Source organism: Hemitrygon akajei, chromosome 3 (genome assembly GCF_048418815.1).
Source record: "Hemitrygon akajei chromosome 3, sHemAka1.3, whole genome shotgun sequence".
Classification (NCBI taxonomy): Eukaryota; Metazoa; Chordata; class Chondrichthyes; order Myliobatiformes; family Dasyatidae; genus Hemitrygon; species Hemitrygon akajei.
The window spans coordinates 42,198,843-42,222,996 of NC_133126.1; the positions used below are offsets into that span (position 1 = coordinate 42,198,843).

General features: G+C 39.4%; 1 protein-coding gene across 3 annotated transcripts in view; it reads left to right on the top strand.

Moving 5' to 3' along the window:
* The first annotated feature begins 395 nt into the window (after positions 1 to 395).
* Positions 396 to 24,154, top strand: part of LOC140724902 (brain-enriched guanylate kinase-associated protein-like) — a 29,567-nt gene continuing 5,808 nt past the window's right edge. Inside the window, exons 1-5 of one of the 3 annotated variants that reach the window (XM_073039659.1) lie at positions 396 to 1,113; positions 3,028 to 3,056; positions 13,072 to 13,248; positions 17,383 to 17,449; positions 19,016 to 19,123. In XM_073039659.1, the coding sequence (XP_072895760.1) occupies positions 883 to 1,113; positions 3,028 to 3,056; positions 13,072 to 13,248; positions 17,383 to 17,449; positions 19,016 to 19,123 (612 nt within the window). In that variant the 5' untranslated portion in view covers positions 396 to 882. Of the gene's footprint in view, positions 1,114 to 2,439; positions 2,533 to 3,027; positions 3,057 to 13,071; positions 13,249 to 17,382; positions 17,450 to 19,015; positions 19,124 to 24,154 lie in introns of those variants that run through there. The other 2 variants (XM_073039660.1, XM_073039661.1) reach the window with 2 other exon arrangements.

A 24,154-nucleotide genomic window follows, 5' to 3' on the forward strand; every position in this document is an offset into this window, starting at 1 on the left:
ATCTGCATCGATTTCCCAGTGTCCTCAAAAATCGGTGAGATTTTTTAATGCATCAGCCATATGTGCTAATTGTGTTAAGTAATTTGCTTTTCATATTGATGTTTCTTTTAGATTTTTGTTTTTGGCCTGAGTGGAATTGTGTCAAATTTAGGCCACAGATTAAAATAACATTTTTTAAATCTTTTATTGCACCCCCTAGAATACCAAGTCAATGCAGCGCATGGACATCAAATTATTCAGCTACTAAACTTCAATATGTGATTATACAAAAGCTGAATTGATTCTGGTAGTATGCCTTAAAACAAGAATCGATTCCAGTGATGACCAATCAGATGTTATTGTCTTAAAATGCTCAGTAACTGGAACAGTCTCATAAGGGCAGAATTACCCTGCACTTGTTCAGACAAACCAAAGACAACAGAGTGGAAGCGGTCAGCTATTGATTGTGTTGTTTCCTGCTAGTCTCTGTTCTCGGACAGAGGCAGAAACAGTTATCACTGCAAATTTGTGCTCCCCCGCAGTAAGAGGCTAATACTCAAAACATGACGTTCATGTGCTGTTAACGCTGCCTGATTGGATTGATTAAAATGCTTCTATTTTTAATTAAGTGCAGTTTACAGAAGGAAAAAGCTAAGGACAGAAGAAGATAGAAATGCTCAAGACCAACAATTTAGCCTAATCAGACTTGAGTGTCATCAGTCAGTGTTCTTGTTAGAGCAGTGGACAGCTGATATTCTCCTCACTTCCTGACCAACGCACAGTCTGAGTTTAGGGTCTTAAAAACCCTAAAATATTTTGAGTTCTAAAACCCAAAGGTACAGAACTGCTTTCAGCCAGTATATTTTCAATTAAGTGCAGCAGATTCAAAAAATCCCTAGTCAAATGTACCACGTGGGAAAAGCCCCTCTAGATACAGACATAGACAGCACTAAGAGTGAAGGCACCGAAGAAAGGATCAGCACAGATGACGCAGTTCAACAGGACAACCACGCTTATGTGAACAAAGAAAATTCTAGAAGAACTAGGCCACTGATTCCCATGCCAGTGATGTCAACTCCAAGTAAAAGTTTATTGAAATGCAGATCGCCATCCATATCCAGAAATATTAACATGGTAAGTTTAAAATTTCAGTTTTAATTTACATTTCAGTATTTTGCATTGCTCTAAGTGTTACTGTGCTGGTAATGTCTTGAAACAGATCCAGTGAGCCTGCCAGTTTTAATACCTAACAGTTATTTCTATAGGCACTAATACTTGTTTCAAGGTAATATGCCAATTTTAGTATCCAAATTCAAGTTCTTTGGCACCCATAGCACTACAACTGCAACTTTATTGAAGAACCTGATGGGATTGTAACCATAATTGCAACTTCCCCTACTCCATCCCTTAGGAACAAGCAACATGCTGGGTCTGATTAATGAGGCCTGACCAGCATGCAGTACCAGAGCTAAAACTGACCAAAGGCTCAAAATGGACATTGATACGATGGCAAACAGGCACAGAGCAAATCTGTACTTATTATCCAATCCTTCCCACTTAGCTTACTACTGCCTAGATATTGGATGAATTCCAATGAAAGTAAATATGTTAGTTCGAAATTATCGTTAAATATATTGTATTTAAAAACAGAGAATTTTACCATGCTGAAGGGTTCAGCCCGAAGTGTTGTCTGTACTTTTTTCCATAGATGCTGCCTGGCCTGCTGAGTTCCTCCAGCATTTTGTGTGTTGCTCGGATTTCCAGCATCTGCAGATCTTCTCTTGTTTTTGGAATTTTACCATGTCCCAGTTGCATCCGATGATAGTTCAATTTTCCTGCTTTTCCTCCAATTTAAAATAAAGTTTTCAATTTTATTTGCACCCAGCTGTATTTGAAAGTATAAATTTCTAGTGACACATAATCAATGGCTCTAGCCTTACTTTGCAAATTAATGTTGCTTTATTTGATTCTGTTGCTGCTGTAGAATCGGTAAATAAACTGTGTTGCTGTAAACTTTTCAACTTGTGTGCATATATAAAGCTGTTAACTGGAATTGGTTTGTTATTGCCATATGTAGCAATCAGTTTGTCTTGCATACTATTCATTCAGACCAAATCATTATACAGTGCATTGAATCAGAACAGAGTAAAACTATAACCAAATGCAGAATAAAGTGTTATAGTTATAGACAAAGGGCAATGCAGGTAAATATTAAGTGCAAGATGATAGTGAGATAGATTGTGAAGTTAAGACTCCTTATTGTACTAGGGAACCATTCAATAGTCTTATATCAGTAGTCCTTGAACTAGTAGTATGTGCTTTTGGGCTTTTGTATCTTTTGCCTGCTGGAAGAGGGGAGAAGATAGAATGTCTGAGATGGGTGGGGTCTTTCCTGAGGCAGCAAGAAGTCCACAAAAGGAGACTGGTCCCCATATGTGCTGAACTGTATTCACAAGTCTCGTCAGTTTCTTGCGGTCACGCGCAGAGCAGCTGTCTTGTCAAGCCATTATGTATCCAGACAGAAGGCTTTCTGTGGTGCATCGATTCAAATAGGTAAGATTCAAAGAGGACATGTTGAATTTCTTTAGCCTCCTGAGGAAGCAGAGGCACCATGAGCTTTTCTGGCTGTGACATCAATGTGGTTGGAGCAGGACAGGCTACTGGTGACATTCAACTCAAGGAACTTAAAGCTGTTGATGTAGAAATAAGCATGTCCACCACCCTTCTCTCCCCTTCCCATTTTTGTTGACATTGAGGGAAAAGTTGTTGTCATGACACTTTCTGTCTCCTTCCTGAACTCTGGCTCATTGTCATTTGAGATGCGACTCACCACGGTGGGATCACCTACAAACTAGCAGATGGAGCTGGAGCAGAATCTGGTCTTGTAGTCAGTGAGTAGAGTAGGGGGTTGAGGACACAACCTCGTGAAGTGCTAGTGTACTGTGGATGGATTTATTAAGATTTTGGAAATACATTTTTTAAACTACCTTTACAAATAGTGTAAAAATATTAAGATTTTTAACATTTATTAAATTAATTTCCATTCAGGTCACAGCCGACAAAATGGAAAAAATAAGGTATGTTATATTATTTACATCAAAGCAGAGAAAATCAATTTTGATATGAGATGCCAGTTTATTTCAAGTGTAGTTTTAGTATTTAAGGTACATGATGTAAACAAGTAAAATTTAATGTTTAGGGTTTCTTTCATGGCTATCTACAGAATGTAGTCACATACTGTCATTTTCCAGCTACAAATGAAATTACAAATTTAGGATACCATAAGTACCCATGGCCACATGATACTGCATAAGTTACTTAATTCCAGGTTTAAAAATATTTCTAAAAATACCTAACACGGAGAATATTCCTTCTGTGATAATATCAATAGGAATTGGTATTAAACAATTCTTTAGAGGAGCACAGTGTTCCCAAATTTTAAAAAAAGCAATGGATAAATTATATCAGCAATTTCTTAAACATGGTATGAAGACTTCATAATTGAACTTAATATGAGTATGCCTAATGGATGATGTAGAGGAAGTAAATAATTTATTTAGAAACATGAGTGAATCTGCAGATGCTGGAAATAAACACAAAACACAAAATGCTGGCAGAACTCAGCAGACCAAATAGCATCTATGGGAGGAGGTAGTGATGATGTTTTGGGCCGAAACCCTTCATCAGGAGTGTCGGCACTACCTCCTCCCATAGATGCTGTTTGGCCTGCTGAGTTCTGCCAGCATTTTGTGTTTTGAATTTATTTAGAAATATTATTTAAGTTCAACTAAATTGTAGCACCAAATCTATTCAATCCAAATTTTCAAATTATATAATTGCTCTAGCAATTATAGATCAATGTTATCTGTTAGTTATGCATTTCACCCAGTTTTTATGTTTTAAGATCCCTATAATACAAATGCACCGAGGCTCAGAAGATAATTAAAATACCAGAAGCTTCTTTAAAAACTGTCTTTCTTCACAATTTGTCATTATCTGTACATTACAAAATTTGTGCAATCCCTATTTTGGGATTCTACATTTTGGGAAGAACATAAAACAGTACAGCACAGGAACAAAATGTTGACTATTCCTCAATGGAACTAGGTAATTAATGGAAGCTCACACGTTATTGTCTCTGCACAAACAACAACGTTACTATGTTGAGCCCAGGAGATCAACTTAACCATGAATTCTACTGTTTCCTCTGTACCAATACTCACTTGGACAACTTGTCCAATTTACATCACCAGAATAGCGGATCTCCATTGGCCAGACAATTCACTCTTCCTTCTCCCAACCCTTGGCGTGCAGGTTCTTCCTTGCGATGGTGATTCTCTGGAGTTATTGCTGATAGTGCAATCAAAGTCTCCACTTTTATATTCATTTCTTATCAATTCAAATATAGCATTCCAGTGTCATTGGCTGTAGGTCATGCGACTGACCTTTATCACCTTTTCATTGGCTCTACTTCAAGCCAGCATCAATTTATTGCCCTGCTCCCCAGCAAGTGGCTCTTTGTTCTCAATCAGCAATGAGCTCTCAACCAGTAATCACTCCAGGTAGACACCAACCCCAACGTTCACAAACCTGCATGTTATCTACAACCAAAGAGCATCTCTCAAATTACTTCTTATTTGGAAATGATCTCTAGTCCCACAGATTACCTTAAGAATCATTGTGTCTCAATTTCTCGCACAAAATGGATGGCATAAAATAGTTCCACAAAATGCAGCCTCCATCTCCAAGCACATGGCAAAAACAAAGATAATCAATCTGTTTGCTTCCACTGCCCTTGAGTTCAGCATTTTCTTCCATATTTCAAATCCACCATGGCCAACAAAATGCTGTTGTAGGAAAGCAGCATCCATCACCAGAGATGCCCTCCACCCAGGCCATGCTCTCTTCTTGCTGCTTCCATCAGGTAGGAGATACAAGGTCTTCAGGACCCACACCACTAGGTTCAAGAACAGTTACTACCCCACAAGCATCAGGGGATAACTAAACTCACTTGCCCCATCATTGAGATGTTTCCCACAACCAATGATTTCACTTTAAGGATTCTTTATCTCTATTTCATGTTCTTGTTATTTATTGCTATTTATTTTTAATTGCATTTGCACAGTTTATTGTCTTCTGCACTCGATTCTGTTATAGATATTATTCTATAGATTTGCTGAGAATGCCCACAGGAAAATAAATCTCAAATTTGTATATGGTAACATATATGTACATTGATAATAAAATTTACTTTGAACTTTAAACTAATCCCTTCTGCATGCTCAATGTCCATGTATTCATGTATCTAATTGCTTAGGCCTCTGTTAGTCTCGATAGACCGTGGCACCTCTGTTAGTCTTGATAGAAAGTTTCCAGGGCGCAAGCCTTGACAAGGTTTTCTTTAATGGAAGACCGGCAGTTGCCCAAGCTGCAAGTCTCCCCTCTCCACGCCACCGACGTTGTCCAAGGGAAGGGCATTAGGACCCATACAGCTTGGCACCGGTGTCATCGCAGAGCAATGTGTGGTTAATTGCCTTACTCAAGGACATACACACAGCCTCAGCCAAGGCTCGAACTAGCAACCTTCAGATCACTAGACGAATGCCTTAACCACTTGGCCACGCACCAACGCATCTAATTAAATGCCTTTTAAATGCCACTATCATAATTGCCTCTGCTACACCTCTGGGAGCACATTCCAGACATCACCCACTCTCTGTGATTAAACAAAACTTTTTTGCATATTTCCTTTGAACTTAACCTCTCTCACCTTAAATGCATATTCTCTAGTATTAGACATTTCTCTCCTGGGAAAATTATACCAGCTATCTACTCTATCTATGCTCTCATAATCGTATAAACTTCTATTAGAGCTCCCCTTAGCCTCTGCCACTCAAGAGAAAATCCAAGTTTGGCCAACCTCTGCTTATTGCGTGTGCCCTGTTATCGAGTCATTATTTTGGCAAACCTCTTCTACAGTAAGACAACATTCTATCTTATTATAAAATATATATATGTTCCTGGTCTTCTGCTGCTGTAGCCCACCACTTCAAGGTTTGACGTGTTGTGTGTTCAGAGATGCTCTTCTGCACACCACTGTTGTAACATATGGTTATTTGAGTTACTGTCACCTTCCTGTCAGCTTGAGCCAATCTGGCCATTCTCCTCTGACCTCTCTCATTAACAAGGTGCTTTCACACACAGAATTGCCACCTACTGAATGTTTTTTGTTTCCTCACACTACTCTCTAAAACTGTAGAGACTGTTATACGTGAAAATATCAGGAACTGCAGTTTCTGAGATACTCAAACCACCCTGTCTGGCATGAACAATCATTTGATTGTGAAAGTCAGTTCCACCCCATGTTGATGTTTGGTCTGAACAACAACTGAACCTCTTGACCATGGCTGCATGCTTTTATGCACTGAGTTGTTGCCACATGATTGGCTGATTAACTATTTTCATTAACACACTCAGTGGCTGCTTTATTAGTACACCTGTATGTTAATGAAAATATTCAATAATTGTCCTGTGGTTGAACTAGGTGGGTTGCTGGGCAACACGGCAGAATAGCCTGGTCTGTGCTGTATCTCTAAATAAAATTAAAGAAAAACATTTGTACATTGCTTTCAATAATATTAATTCAGACTTCATTAATGAACCATCAGTTGGTTATTATTTTTAATGCACATGAAGGCACTTATTATAGGGCAACCTAATGGAAATTATTACTTAAGAATTTCTTAAAAATTCATCTTAATTCACACCAAACTCTTTGAAGACTGCTGTCATGTACAATTTTATGGAACTGTTTTTTCTCAATATTTTCCCTCAAGCTGAACTCCTTCCTGACTATCCAGAAAAGCAGTCTTGTATTTTGTGATATCAATAGGATTTAACTCTCTTGGTGGTAATAGAGAGAGAGAGTGGGGAGAGGATTGTTGAAAGATTAGGTGGGATAAATCCTGTGAATCTGTATCAGGAGTGACGAGGAAATATCTGTGCCAAAACTGACAATGAAAATATTTATGTCATCACAGCATTTAAAGATAAAGATCTAAAAATACTGGATTAAAAATTCTAGATATGTTTGGGAATGGTGAGAATATTATTTGCAGCACTGATTTCTGGGTTGGGCATTATAACTGCATTGCAGGCAGAGTTGATGAGATGCAATGCCATTTTCAATATTAGTACAACTAGATTTGTATGCATTTGTGAAATTACTGCATATTTCCAACTATAGCTCTGACGTCAAAGGCTTCAGGCAGAAACTTTAAGAGCAAAGCTAAATTTTTGCTCCATTGAATTGGGTACTATATAATTTTTAGAGTATGAAGAAACAATTTTGAGGAAATGGTGAGAAATATCTTCAGGTTGGCCATTGCAAATCAGGAGGATTACAAACAACAGGCTCTTAAGCTTTTTCTCCCAATTCAATGAAATATTGAAATACATAGATAGTTTGGAAAATTGGCCAATGATATGGGCTGGTGACATTCAATGAAAAATGATTTAAGCCAATGTCTAGGAGACAGTCATCGGCTGCTCTGGGGCATTCCTAGTTCTATTCATCATGCACCCAGATTGCTTCTGCTGCTGCTGGAATTTAAAAACAACCTTAACCTGCACTTACTCCTGATCTACATCTGACCCTTCAAGTTGGGCCAACAGACTGCTAGTCTCCGCAACAATCTGACCCTCAGCTAGCCCTAACAGAGCCAAAAAGATGCCTCTGCACCATGAGGGTCCCCATTCCATCAATCAGGCGCACATTCCAAGGGAAAAGGGGACAGCCCCTGGGCCGTTAAGGGTATTGTTAGTATCAATGGCAGGCTGTGTTGCCATATCACGGATCATCCGGGGGAGTGGGGGGGGGGGGGAGGCTTCCAGGGATGAGGAGATGCATCTCAATCCAAAGGAGCAAGGTAGCAAGCATGGACAGCTTGTACTGTATGACCACTGCCCACAGGGCGCATTCAGCTCCATCAGCTCCAACCGCAATTCAGCCAGGACCGATGGGTCCGTTGCTAATCACCCTAACTGAATCAATTTGTGCACGTTTAACAAAAACAGTTGGGAGGGTCCTAAATCCCATAGACGGGGGTGAGGCAGCTGGGCGAAGATTCCCTGGATGCTGACACACACTAGGCTAAGTGCTGTAATTTGGTGGTGGTGTAGTTAAGGATGGTGGTCTCAGTGGTAATGGGGCAGGCGCTGCCACTTGATTTTGTTCATCAGCACTTCTGCGTTCCTCTCTAACTTGTACATGTCTCAATTATGTACATTACCATCATCCCCATCTGAATCATGATCATACCAGATATCCCCTCTCTCCTCTCTTTTTCTCTTATATATCTGAAAAAGTTTTGGTATACTTTTTAAATATTATTTGCTAGCTTACCTTCCTATTTCAGCTTTTCTCTCCTTTTGGCTTTTTTTAGTTGCCTTCAGTTAGTTTTTAAAAGCTTCTCAATCCTCTGACTTTGCACTAATTTTTGCTATAATATATGCCTTCTCTTTAACTTTTATGCTGTCTTTTACTTCCCTTGCCAGCCATGGTTGCACATCCTCCCTTTAGAATATTTCTTCAACTTTGGCATGCATCTATCCTGCAGCTTCCAAATTGTTCCAGAAATTCCAACGATTGGTATTCTGCCATCATCCCTGCTAGTGTCCCCTTCCAAACACCTTTGCCCAGCTTTTCTCTCATGCCTCTGTAATTCCCTTTACTCCACTGTTAATCTAGCACTTCTGACTTTAGCTTCTCTCTCTCAGTCTACAGGATGAATTCTGTCATATTATGATCACTGGCTCCTAAGGGTTCCTTTACCTTAAGCTCCCTAATCAAATCTGCTTCATTGCACAATACCCAGTCTAGAATTTCCTTTCCACTAGTAGGCTCAGCCACAAGCTGCTCTAAAAAGCCAACTTCAGAGACGTTCTATAAATTCCATCTCTTGGGATTCAGTGCCAACCTGATCTTCCCAATCTGTTTGCATATTGAAATCCCTCTCAACTTTTGTAACATTACCTTTTTTGCATGCCTTTTTTTTAATCACTCTTAACATTTATAGCCCACATCCTGGCTACTGTTCAGAGGTCTGTATATATCTCCCATCAGGGTCTTTTTAACTTGCAATTTTTTAACTCTACCCACAAGGATTCTGTATCTTCCTATCCTATGTCAACTCTTTCTAAGGATTTGATTTCTTATTTTTTTACCAGCAGAGACACCCCATCCCCCCTGTTTACCTTCCTGCCCTTTCAACACAATGTATACAGTATCTTTGAATGTTAAGCTCCCAACTATGAACTTCTTGCAGTCGTGTCAGTGATGCCCACAACATCATACCTGTGCTACAAGATCATCTACATTATCCTGTATACAACCTGCATTCAAATATAACACATTCAGTCCTGTATTCATCATCCTTTTCAATTTTGCTCCCAGGTTATACTCCAGCTCATCCCACTGACTGCAATTTTGTCCTATCATCTGCCTGTCCTTCCTCACAGTCTCACTATGCACTGCGTTGACTTGTATACCAACTGCACCATTCGCTGTCCTATCGCTCTATTTCCATTCCCCTGTCAAATTGGTTTAAACCCTCCCCAGCAGCTCCAGCATGCAAGGGTATTGGTCCCACTCGGGTTCAGGTGTAACACATCCTATTTGTACAGGTCATATCTTCCCCAGAAGAGATCCCAATGATGAATATTTGGCAAAAACAGCTATTAAAATATATTAGAAAAGAAGTGGGAGGTCCAGAAATGGCACAACAGATGAGATTTATATTTTATTGCATATTAAAATTGTTCTGAAATCAGACATCAAGCCATTTCTAAATACTGATTCCAAACTATACTATGAATGTCAGGTTCACATGCCAATGTCTGGAGTGGACTGGAATGATCACTTAACTTGATTTATTAAGGATAAAATATAATTAGCAATGGGGCTGCCTACAGCAAAAAAGAAGTTTGTGAATTAAATCTAAATGAATATCTTGACTGGGTCACATTGCATATTGTAGTTAGGAATTGTGAACAGTGAAAGAGTATTCTAATCAGTTCATTTATGAAGCAGTACTCGTACCAACTAACACATATTCAGAGCCTGCTCGGTTGCAAGATTTCCTTATGCCAAGATTCCCAAGTGTAATTTACCCTATCAATAACTCAGCTGCCAATCCCAAGTGTAGTGTATCTGGATTTCAGCAAGGCATTTGATAAGGTACTCCATGCAAGGCTTATTGAGAAAGTAAAGAGGCATGGGATCCAAGGGGACATTGCTTTGTGGATCCAGAATTGGTTTGCCCACAGAAGGCAAAGAGTGGTTGTAGACTGGTCATATTCTGCATGGAGGTTGGTGACCAGTGGTGTGCCTCAGGGATCTGTTCTGGGACCCCTTCTTTTCATGATTTTTATAAATGACCTGGATGAGGAAGTGGAGGGATGGGTTAGTAAGTCTGCTGATGACACAAAGGTTGGAGGTGTTGTGGATAGTGTGGAGGGCTGTCAGAGGTTACAGCGGGACATTGATAGGATGCAAAACTGGGCTGAGAAGTGACAGATGGAGTTCAACCCAGATAAGTGTGAAATGGTTCATTTTGGTAGGTCAAATATGATGGCAGAATATAGTATTAATGGTAAGACTCTTGGCAGTGTGGAGGATCAGAGGGATATTGGGGTCCGAGTCCATAGGACGCTCAAAGCAGCTGCGCAGGTTGACTCTGTGGTTAAGAAAGCATATGATGTATTGGCCCTCATCATCGTGGAATTGAATTTAGGAGCCGAGAGGTAATGTTGTAGCTATATAAGACCCTGGTCAGACTCCACTTGGAGTACTGTGCTCAGTTCTGGTCACCTTACTACAGGAAGGATGTGGAAGGCATAGAAAGGGTTCAGAGGAGATTTACAAGGATGTTGCCTGGATTGGGGAGCATGCCTTATGAGAATAGGTTGAGTGAACTCAGTCTTTCCTCCTTGGAGCGAAGGAGGATGAGAGGTGACCTGATAGAGGTGTATAAGATGATGAGAGGCATTGATCATGTGGATAGTCAGAGGCTTTTTCCCAGGGCTGAAATGGTTGCCACAAGAAGACACAGGTTTAAGGTGCTGGGGAGTATATGTCAGGGGTATGTTTTTTACTCAGAGAGTGGTGAGTGTGTGGAATGAGCTGCTGGCAATGGTGGTGGAGGCGAATACGATAGGGTCTTTTAAGAGACTTTTGGATAGGTACATGGAGCTTAGAAAAATAGAGGGCTATAGCTAAGCCTAGTAATTTCTAAGGTAGGGACATGTTTGGCACAACTTTGTGGGCTGAAGGGCTTGTATTGTGCTGTAGGTTTTCTATGTTTCTATTTAGCATCATATTAATGAAAAGATTATGACCTACCAGCTTCCGTTAGGAAGTTAAAGAAGCCCTTAAATGTTTCTGATATTCACTGTTGCTGCAATCATCTAATAGCAGTAACCTCTCTGGAGATTACTTTCATATCTCTGATGTTGAAAGATGAGAGTAATTTCTCAAGAGAGCACAACCTACTCAAAACAGTGCATGTTGCATTCAAACAACAATTAGGGGATGTAAGAAATTTCACTACAAGAGAGAAGCAGAAATGCACCTAACTGCTGAAAGAATTTATAAAAAAAATAATTCAATTCCTTTTGTGTAACTGGTAGGTGACTAAAAATTGTTTTCGAGATAGGCAAAAATCTGTGCTAAAATGCATAGGAAAATGTCCCAATTCAGGAGATAGAGAGTTTACAATTTAACTAAAACATTGCTTTAATTTGCAAATATTTCTGTATTATTACAAACTGTAAATATTAGTGATCCAGAATCCATGCAAATCTTGAGCACTAATGGGAAATTTCCAAGAAAACACACCGTACGTGCCAGGTGCAGATTTTGTGCCAGGTCTCCCATGGGCACTGTTGCTGCAATCATGTAATGTCAGAAATCTCTCACAGACCTTTCATTTGTCTTGCACCTTCTGTAGCCTCAGAGCACCATAAAGTGTTTTCTCTGCAGCAAACCGTTTCAGAAGGGAATCAAGCCACAGCACAATCTGACTGCTGATGTGAATATGCACCATTTTACTTGGTATGACGCAAAATCTCACTTCCAAATGAGAAACAATCCCTGAACCATGCTGTCAAAGTTTAGAATAAGAGACACTACTGAAATTTGATATTGAGGATCAGCACCACACTAGTATTAGTAGCAAGCACAATTCCACCTAAACAAGACACCAATCTCTCAATATAGAATTAAATTCCTCAAGATATTCTTGAACTGGGAACATTCTGTATGGATGAGAGGAACTTCACAAGATTTTAATTGATATTACATGTGAAATAACATTGCTTGCACTGACTATGTTACCATTTGATAATGCAAAAGAATGCAAGTGCCTGTTACTGCACTGGCAACTAATAATTATTACAAGAAAAACTTGCATGAAAAGGTAAACTGGTATATGACATGCTAACAGCAGATTCTTTCAAGTGGTAGACAATTGTACCTAATTTTCAAAGCTAATCTATTCCTTGATTTGAAAGAAATTTCTAAATTTTTAAGATTTAATTTCTTTGAAGGTCATTCTGATTGTAGGTTGACATCTGATTCAGCAGATAACAGAATTAAAATGCTCTAACATATAGTACTTACCGCTGCAGATCAGGATGTGCATCAGCAGATTCAAAAATACAGGAATTGTGGAAGAATTCAGCAGATCATGCACCACTTGTGGAAAGATTTCAGCCTAATGAACTTTCATCAGATCTACACCCTAAGTACACATTATATTGGAGCAAATAAATCTTCAATATCCTCCTTGATCCTGATTCAAATCACGTGTTCCACTACCTCCTAAGCTTCAAAATATAGTTCAGTGTGTAAATATTAACAGAGATTGAAATCTGATGTCAATAATACAGTAGAAAACATGATGGTAACGATAATATGTTCTCATTCTCGGATTTAATTTTGTGGGGCAGTTTATTCCTATGTGCTAATAAATGTCTAACTCTGATATGGAAGAGAAACGTGAAACACAATAATAAAATAAATTGTCATTTCAGTTCTTCACAAAAACAAAACGACCAGCTTCAGGAACATCGACTGGAGCAGCAGGAGTCCAATTCTGACACAACTTGCACATACCTGGAGAAAGAATTGCAGTGTGCACAGGAGGAGCTGAAAAAGCTGGCAGGAAAATTACGCAGGTTCATCTTCAGAGATCAGAATGATCTATTTATGTAAAACTCATTTGATTTGTCATTGTTATATATGTGTGTGTATGTGTATGTATATGTGTGTATATGTGTATATATAAATGATATATATATATAAAATATGTGCGTAGATATATGTATGTATGTATATACGAGGGGTGATTGATAAGTTCATGGCCTAAGGCAGAAGGAGATGAGTTATACAGCTTTCGTTACATGCACATGCAGGTCAACTCTTCAAATGATTATGCAGAAAGTTTCAAGTTAATAACTGATCTGTTAAAAACTCATCAGGGCAGATTGATAAGTCCGTGGCCTAAGGTGGAAGGAGTTGAGTTATTAACTTCAAACTTTCTGCATAATCACTCAAAGAGTTGTCCTGCATGTGCATGTAACGAGAGCTGTATAACTCATCTCCTTTTACCTTAGGCCACAAACTTATCAGTGTGTGTATATACACACACACACACAAACGTGGCGGGATAGATGCGTAAGTTAGCAGATGACATGAAGATCAGTGGCATTATGGTTTGCATGGAAGATTAGAAGATTGCCAAAGGATACAGCAGGTTACAGATCAGTGTCGGACAGAGGTGAAGCTGAGGTAGACAGGGTTTAAGGTATAAGGTGCTGCGCTTTGGGCGATCCAACATACAGACAGAGTAGGCAACTAGTGGCAGGACCTTTACATATGGATGAACAAAGGGATCTTAATTTCCAGGTTTCGGGCTCCCGAAAAGTGGCTGTACATGTTAATAGGGTGGTAAAGACAGCATATGACATGCTTGCTTTGATTAGTTGAGTCACTGAGTTCGGGGACAAGGAAATATATAAGTTAAGATTTATAAAACTCTGGTTAGGCCACATTTAGAGTACAGTAAATCCAGTTAATTGGTCCATTGCTTAAGTGCGACAGCTGCTTATTTGGGACAACTTGTAAAGAACAAAAACTAATTGAGAAAATAGCCAGGCTTGCCTTTGTTTATTTGGGACACTATGCCGCTTAGTTGGGACAGGACACTTTTGCTGAACAGTGTCAGTCACGTGAACTTGTGTGGCCATTAGAACACTACACCGTGCTTAGAGCAGACAGTTTTTAAATAGTGTCAGTAGCGTGTGTTTGTGTTCAAAGAGCAGTGATTTTTGTCACTGATAGTTAGTGAGAAATATGCTGTAAGACAATTGAGAACTATGTTGCCAACTGCTGTTTCAAGCATTCAGGCTTGGAGATGTCAGAAACGGCAAGAGGTGAAAATGAAACAACTTCATTACTTCAACAAGTTAGGAACTATGAAAACTTTGAAGGTATCAACAATCATCTTGAATGTTACGATGAAAATGAAGATTTGGAGGATGCAATCGTCCAAATCATTCTTCGATGGAAGTCCATTATCTGCATTACCTGCTTGTCCTAATTTTGTTCACTTATAGTCAATCAAAGGAACATGGCAGTATCGACAATGTATAACCTGTGTGGGAGAATTTTTAAAAAGGAAAAGCTGTTGCACCAGGACAGTTCCACTCCTTTAACCTTGGAATTCCAGGTGCAGTGGTACAAGCAGTCTTCAGAAACTGGAGTGCTGCTTGGTCGCAGTGGATGACCATCACTTCTGTGCCTTATCGTGCCTTTTGCTCTCCATGAAGCATTTCAGAACCGCCTTCTTGGCCGTTGGATCTCACTGCTGATCCTATCCGCCCGGTATGTTGCAGACTACTTCATTGGGATATGAGGCCCGCCGGCTACCTTCACCTGGTTTAGCTTGCCTGCTGAAGTAGTTTACCAGGGTGTGACTGCTGTTGCAGTAAACAGCTAGTACCAGCCACAGGTGAGAGCTGACTACCCAGTGGAGACCAGAGGTGAGTGAGCTGCCCCAGAATGGAGACAACAAGCCCCTGCATCAGAGCTGCTACTCTGCCCCGGACACAGCAATGCACACTGGATGAATTGCTCCATTGTTAACAATTAAAACTATTAGGAACTAATACACAGTTTTATAATACTTTAATAGCATTGGTAGTGTTCTAATTTGTTCTGCATTTCAGTTAAATATATAATCTGTTACTCAGTTAAATGGTAGTTGTTTTTTTTTATATACCTTTTTGTCTATTTCTGTGTAACTTCAGTTAATTGAGGCAGCCAGTTAATTGGGTCAAAATGTATTGATCCCAATGTGTCCCAATTAACCAGAATTCACTGTATTGCATTCAAATCTTCGGAAGTCTGAAGAAGATGGCACCAGTGAACAATGGTGACGTCCTTCAGACAGTTCACGAAACTACTTCTTTTAGTTCTTTTTTCAAATATATTTATACTACTGAGCTAAGTGCGATTGGAACATGTGATTTACATTTTGATGGGGTGTTTTTGGATCGATTGAACAAGTGGCACTTTGCTGTCTCTGCGGGTTCCCAAAGGCTTGGAGCAAAGTGTGCAGCCTGGAGGCCAAGAAACCTGGTGCAAGCCCATGATCAACTCGATTTCTCTCCAATCTCACCGATTAAAGCGTCGAGCAAGATTGAAATCAACAAGGACGAAAGCAGAAGGTGAGTGGGTGCTCAGCGCTGACTGCCTGCATGTGACTGATCTATCTGTCTCCCCCCTCCCTGTCCCCCGTCACTCCCACCCTCCCTCCACAGGAGGAAGGTGCCTGCGTTTGATCAGTCTCTCTTTCTCTCTCCCTCTCCCTTTCACTCGCTGCTGCCAGAGGCTGGTGTCAGAGTCTTGGACCTTGGGCAAAGTTTAATTGACATGGTTTGTGGTGCACTCTGCGGTTCATGTTTGTATTTCTGATTTCTGGTTACTCCTTTTTTTATTACTATTTTGTGTGATTTTCATCAGGGCAGACTGGCTCTGCAGCCTGCTGTCAATGAACGAACAGCTAAATTTAACTGAACTGAACTGAACTAAACTGAGCATTTCTAGACTGTTTCAATGACTCTACAGTTTGGTGTTTTATATTCTGTGTGTTTCTCACATTTTTTCCCAATTTGCGCAATTTGTTCTTTTTTTGCGTGTTGGGTGTTTGATGTTTTCCTTGGACAGGTTCCATGGTGTTTCTTTGTTTCGTGGCTGTCTATGGGAAGAATCTCAGGGTTGTATACTACATAAATACTTCAATAAAAATGTATTTTCAGCTTTGAATTCTGATCATCTCACAATAAAAGTATGTGGAAGTTTTGGAGAGGGTTGGAGACGTTCTGTGCTGTGATTGTTATATGGTTCTAGTAGATGATTTGGAAGATTTGCGATGAGGGGAGCCTGGAAAAGCTGGGGCTGTTTTCTCTGGAGTAGTGGAGGCTAAAGGGAGGTTTCTTTTAGAAATCTACAAAAATATGTGAGGCACAGATAGAAAGCTAGTATCTATTTTTCCAGGAGTGAAATGCCTCGTATCAGAGAGCACGTACTTAAAGTGTGAGTGGAAAGTACAAAGGAGATTGTGAAGCAAGACTTTTTTTAAAAACAGAGTGGTGGGAGCCTGGAACACATGGCCAGGAATGACGGTAGAGGAAGAGACATTTAAGAGACTCTTAGATAGGCACATTAATATTCAGAAAAGGGTAAATAACATCAATGTGTGGGGAACAGGAATTAGACTTAATAGGAGTCATTGGTTTAATTTGGCACTGTAGCAAAAATGGCTAATCTATTCAAATGAACTTGATGGCCATTATGAATTTCAAGTCAGTCATATGCATATTCTATACAGTCCTCTCTCTTCTCAGTTATAGTTGAGTGCAGATATGCCCCTTCTCAAACATATGCACACTCCACACCAACTCCAAATCAGGAATAAAAATTGCCTTCCAAGCACCACTGACTCCAAAGTGAAATACAATACAAACATTTCCAATGGCTGGACTACCTCAGTATGATTTTCCCCCCGGCTCTCCATCTCTTGTACAGTAATGAGGAGAATGTTCGTTTGGCAGGTTTTCTATTTCAGACTTAGATCTGATGTGGCCTTCAGACTACTGTAACACAGTAACTGATACAAAGCAACATCATTTCCACTAAATTTAAAGTAGGAGTATAAATCTATTCTCATTTGACGTATGGCCCTGGGAAAGATCATTATATTTTAAAGTATTCAAAAGAGAAAGGATAATGTTAACCATTCCATGAAAATTGTTCGATGGTCTAATGTTTGTTTATTTTAGGACACAAAACCATCAGACAGCACTGCAAAAAGTTAACCAGGACCTTGAGAATAAACTGCACAGGATGGTAAGTGAAAACACAGCTAGTTATAATAACATTCAATTTTGGGACATTTGTTAACATTGGGTACAATTATCTCTGTCAAGGCAAAGGGTAAGGCTAGTGAAAAATTCTTTGGGCAAGAATTCTAACAATTTCCTCTGTGTGCCTCTATCTTCACTGTTGTCACTTTATCATTATGCTTAATACAATAAAGAAGAGGCTGTTTGACCAATTGTGTCCAAAGAGGCTCAGTCCCATGTGTTCCAAACCCTTTCTCCTTATTTCCCTGTACCCTTGCAAGTTATTCTTAACGACATATGCCTATCAAACCTTTCTCCATTCCTTTTGCCAATGGCAGATGTTAAAACCGCCAATTAATCTGGAACTAGGTACTGATTTTGAATGATCATCTGTGATCACATTAAATGGCAGAGTGTCTCACTTCATGGAAATTCTGCTTTCACCATAAAATGTAATTACATTTAATTATTAAGAGTTTTAATGTTATATAATATTTGCTATAAATCATAGTAAATGTATATGTATATATACATACACACACACACACACACACATATATATGTTAGATCTGGTATAAATGTGTGAGAGAAGTACATGTTTCATTCAGACAGGATCCTTTCATCTGTGGGATCTGTGACTAAGTTCATCGAACCCTTGAGAAAGGGTTCGATGAAGAACCAGAGAATCTGATGAACTATATTGAAGAATGGCATTGGAAAGGTATGCAATGTTATTGTTACTACTGCATTGAGGTTGATAAGTCTTTGATTAGTAAGAGTGTCAAAGGTTACGGGAAGAAGGTAAGATAATTGGATTGAGAAGGATAATAATTTAGCCATGATGTGGCTGAACATTACAATGAAATGACAATAAATTATATTTTTTCCTTCAAGTGAGGCAAGCATCACATGTCTCATAAATGCAAGAAGGTAAATTGTAAGTTAGGGGGAAAGCTTGCCACAGGTTTAAATTGCATCTTGCTCAACCCCCTAAGAACGTTCATCACTTTGGAGTATTAGTTAACAAAGAACGGTTATAGGGTTTTGTTAACTTCATTTACATACTGTTCATAGGGAAGAGCCAAGGAGAGAAACAGGCAAGAGTTAAAAGCTGCCTTTGGTGCAGCAGGAGTGCATTGCTTTTGATGGCCAAGGGCAAATTAATATTTTTGTTTTCAAGAGGAAAGAAGCTTCTTAACATTTTCTCAAAAAAAATTGATAAACTGAGATATTATTTTACTGTCACAATACAGAAAGCAAAATATTACTTTAAGAATTTCTTGCTTGCTTTGTTTAAACTGGTACATATGTCAACAGAATATAATTCAATTTGCTGCACTGTTATATTAAATTCAATGTTTATATAATAAATGGAACCTATTCTGGATAATACTTAGATAAATTGATTTGAAAGTTAATGTCTTGACAAGTCTTGAGATTTCATCATAATGAAAGCAATGAATAATACACAATATATCATTTAATTTGATATTATAAAAATTCTGTGTACAAAATGGCAAACTAATTTCCTTTCATGCTGCAATTGATTTTGTCCATTTTATATACACAGGTACAACTGCACGAAAAGGAAAAGAGGAATCTGAAACATGAAGTAAAGATTTTAAGCAGCCACCTTATGGAAGCCAAGATAACCATAGAACAATTAACAGGGAGGAATGTAAGTTCAGATAAACAAACACTTCATTGAGATTTCACTTTTACTAAAGTAATGCAACATTGATTTTAATTATCATCTGAAATGCATATTTTATCCAGGAATATCACGTCTTGAGGCCTCAATTTTTTAAATCTACTTACTTCTTTCTATCAATACTGCATATCAAACACTTTCAGGTCAATTCTCACCTTTTAATTTAGAACATTGTTTAGAACTTTATTGATGTTAGAATCACAAAATAACTGAGCACCAGCTATTTAGTCAATCCTTTGAATTGCAAGCTTAGAAGGTTACAAGTCTGGTGCTGGTAAATGAATTAGTATAGATGGGGTGGCATGGGCAGAATGGGCTGAAGGGCCTGTTTCTGGGCCTTATGACTCTGTCCTTAGTTTCATAAGAACTCCAGGCCTCTTGTCCACTGTTACATCCTCACCAATCACTCCCCTTCTAACAGCAAGTTTCTTTGCAGGTGTGACTTTTATCTGTTTACCTTTTCCCTTCACCATTCAGGGAACAAATGTTTTTTAATTAAACTTTATTCAAAAATAAAATTATATTCAATAAACCATTCAATGACTTTCAATCCTTTACAACTGTTTCCATTACTGTCTTCACATTTTCACACTTTTCGCCACCCACGTGGCACTCTGTTACAGGGAACAAATTAAGTCTTCCTAACTACTGTATTTCCTGCCTACAATATGATCGTAAAGTCAAAGTGGAGTGTCTTGTCATATGCACTAGCTCACAAATGTATTATATGATATCACAATCTCATCATGTCACACGTATGAAAAACTGGTTGGATCAAGCTTCATAGACACATATTATCAGATATACAACATTCACAATAAATTAACTCTGGAAAGGTAAATTGCATATAAACAAAATGTTAATTAACTCACCTACACGTGAGAAATACAATACAGATCGGCTGACCACTTTGCAGTCTGTAAGGGCAATACTGAGCTTTCAGGCTGTCTGTCACCCCTCAAATCCCACCCCCTTCCTTTTCATCACAAATGGTGTCTGTACCTTTCTGCTTCAATATGTTTTGATATAATTTTGGTTTGATTGCTTAACTGTAAGGTAATTACAGTATGAGCATCTTTGGATATTTCCTGAGCTCTCTTCATTCCTGCCCTCTCTGCAACAACTGGTCTTCTCACGTTTGTCTGAAGTGTAGATCTTGCCTTTCGCTGCACTGATGCTGTCTAAGCCAGCATCCTCTGATTTTGCTGAGGCAGAGAAGAAGATTCTATGGTCCCCAACTCCCTCCAGGTCTGTAAGCTGTACTTTATTACAGCAGGTGAGGCAACCTCTCAATTATTTTGGCAAGTTGGCGCGGAACTGTGGTCTCTGTTGAGGCTGTGGCTGACTTCCTTTTTAAAATCCATAGGGATGGTTTTGGAGACAAAAAGGGGAGTTAGAGGTCAGGTTAGAGTTTAGGGAAACTCTAGTTGTGGAGAATTTAGAGGTCAGATTAGGGTTTAGGGAACAGGGATATGGATAGTTAGAACTCAGGCCTCCACTCCGCATTCAAGGTCCAATGACATGGGCGAGTGACAGAGTATCCATAGTCCAGACCTCCAGTCCATGCTCGAAAGCCAAGGCTGGCCAGTCGGCATGGTAGGAGTTCAAGCCTGGAGTTCGGCTGGCATTCCATGTCCTATCATCGTGGATGGTATAAGGAACCCCACAGGCTTTGTAAATCCTGGGTGTGGCATTTTCATTTAAAACTATTTTACCCCTAATAAGTTTGAGTTTTCCAATGCCATCCTCAATTCCACTGATACGTTCCATAACTCCCAAATGTTAAACTAAATGAAAGGAAAACAAGTGAGCCCGGAGATAACTGCATATGTTGAGCTTTACTGTAGGCAAGGTGTGCATGTAACACGTGTCAGCATCATGCAATTCACATATCTTTACATATAACTTGTAATGAACTACTTAAATGAACTAGAATGCTTAATCAAATATATTTATATTACTCTAATATTATTGAAATATTAAATACACAGCCTCCATAGTGTCTGTGTCAAAGAGTTCAACAGATTCACCACCGCCTGGCTAAAGAAATTCTACGTCATCTCTGTTCTAAAGGGACTTTCTGATATTCTGTGGCTGTTCCCTCTGGTCCTAGACTCCCCCACTATAGGAAACATCTTCTGTACATCCACTCTATCGAGTAGGTTTCCACCCCCACCCTCCAACTCATTCATCCAAAATCCATTGAGTATAGGTCCAGAGCCATCAAATGCTCCTCATACATTAACCCTTTCATTCCCAGGATCATTATCATGAGCATCCTCTCTACCCTCCTTTCTTAGATAAATGGCCAAAAACTGCTCAATATTCGGTGTGGTCTGACTAAAGCCTTATAAAGTCTCAGCATCACATCCTTGCTCATATATTCTATTCCTCTCAAAATAGGTGCTAACATCGTGCTTGCCTTCCTTAATATCTTCTCAACCTGCAAGTTAACCTTTAGGTAATCCTGCACTAGTACCCCCAAGTCCCTTTGCACCTCTGATTTCTGAAATTGCTCCCCATTTAGAAAATAGCCTACATCTTTATTCCTTCTACCAAAGTGCATGACTATATGCTTCTCCTACACTGTATCCCAACTGCCACTTCGCTCGTTCTTCTAATGTGTCCAGGTTCTTCTGCAAACTCCCTGCTTCCTCAACATTAGCTGATCCTTCAATCATTTTTGTATCATCTGCAAACTTGGTCACAAAACCATCAGTTCCTTCAGTTAGGCATTAAAATGTCATGCGAAAAGTAGAGGATCCAACATTGACCCATTTGTCAGCAACAGACAACTTGAAAAGGCCCCATTTATTCCCACATTCCAGGCCGTGCTCTCTTCTCACTGCTGCCATCAGGAAGGAGGTACAAGAGACTCAAGTCCCATACCATCAGGCTCAGGAACAATTATTATCCCTTAACTATAGGGCTCTTGAACGAGAGGGGATAACTTCACTCATCTCAAAACTGAACTGATTCTATAATCTATGGGCTCACTCTTAAGGACCCTACAACTTGTCTTCTCGATATTTATTGCCTATTTATTTCTTTTTCCTTTTTTGTATTTGCAGTTTGTTGTCTTTTAGAGCATAAAATACAGGAGCAGAATTAGGCCATGGGCCCATCAAGTCCGCTCTGCCATTTCATCATGGCTGGACCATTTCCTTCTCAGTCCCAATCTTCATCTTCTCCCCATAACCCTTCATGCTCTGACCAATCAAGAATCTCTCAACCTTTGCCTTAAACATACTCAGTGACTTGGCCTCCATAGCACCCTCCTGCAACGAATTCCACAGTTTCACCACTCTGGCTAAAGAAATTCCTCCTCATCTCCGTTCTAAATGGACGTCCCTCTATTCTGAGGTTGTGCTCTCTGGGCCTAAACTCCCCCATCATAGGAAATATCCTCTCCACATCCACTCTTTCAACATTCAATAGGTTTCAATGAGATCCCACTACCCCTCCCCCACCATTTTAAAAAATAACAGCAACTACAGGCCCAGAGCCATCAAACACTCTTTGTACAACAACCCTTTCATTGCCAGAATCATTCTCATGAACCTCCCCTGAACCCTCTCCAATGTCAGCAGATCCTTTCTGAGATAAGGGGCCCAAAACTGCTCACAATACTCCAAGCGTGACCATACCAGTGCCCTATAATGCCTTAAAATTGCATCCTTGTCTTTATATTCTAGACCTCTGGAAATGAATGCCAACATTGCATTTGCCTTCCTCACCACTGACTCAGCCTACAAATTAACCTTTAGGGAATCCTGTAGGAGGATTCACAAGTCCCTTTGCAACTCAAATTTTTGAATTTTCTCTCCATTTAGAAAATTTGTTTTCATTTCTTCTACCAAAATACATGACCATAAACTTGGCCACAAAGCCACCAATTCAATCACTGACATCATTGGCATATAACCAATGAAGGATATTGAATTGTGTAAGGTAAGGGAAAAAAGTAGGGAAGTTATGGAAACTATGACAATTAAAGAGGAGGAAGGACTGGCACTTTTAAGGAATGTAAAAGTGGATATATCTCCAGGTCCTAACAGGATATTCCCTCAGACCTTGAGGGAAGTTAGTGTAGAAATAGCAGGGGTTCTGACAGAAATATTTCAAATGTCATTAGAAACGGGGATGGTGCCAGAGGATTGGCGTATTGCTCATGTGGTTCCATTGTTTAAAAAGGATTCTAAGAGTAAACCTAGCAATCATGCCTGTCAGTTTGATGTCAGTGGTGGGTAAATTAACGGAAAGTATTCTTAGAGATGGTATATATAATTATCTGGATAGACAGGGTCTGATTAGGAACAATCAACATGGATTTGTGCATGGAAGGTCATGTTTGACAAAGCTTATTGAATTTTTTGAAGAGGTTACGAGGAAAGTTGACGAGGGTAAAGCAGTGGATGTTGTCTATATGGACTTCAGTAAGGCCTTTGACAAGGTTCCACACGGAAGGTTAGTTAGGAAGGTTCAATTGTTAGGTATTAATATTGAAGTAGTAAAATGGATTCAACAGTGGCTGGATGGGAGATGCCAGAGAGTAGTGGTGAATAACTGTTTGTCAGGTTGGAGGCCGGTGACTAGTGGTGTGCTGCAGGGATCTGTACTGGGTCCAATGTTGTTTGTCATGTACATTAATGATCTGGATGATGGGGTGGTAAATTGGATTGGTAAGTATGCAGATGATACTAAGGTAGGTGGTGTTGTGGATAATGAAGTAGGTTTTCAAAGCTTGCAGAGAGATTTAGGCCAGTTAGAAGAGTGGGCTGAATGATGGCAGATGGAGTTTAATGCTGATAAGTGTGAGGTGCTACATTTTGGTTGGAATAATCCAAATAGGACATACATGGTAAATGGTAGGGCATTGAAGAATGCAACAGAACAGAGTGATCTAGGAATAATGGTGCATAGTTCCCTGAAGGTGGAATCTCATGTGGATAGGGTGGTGAAGAAAGCTTTTGGTATGCTGGCCTTTATAAATCAGAG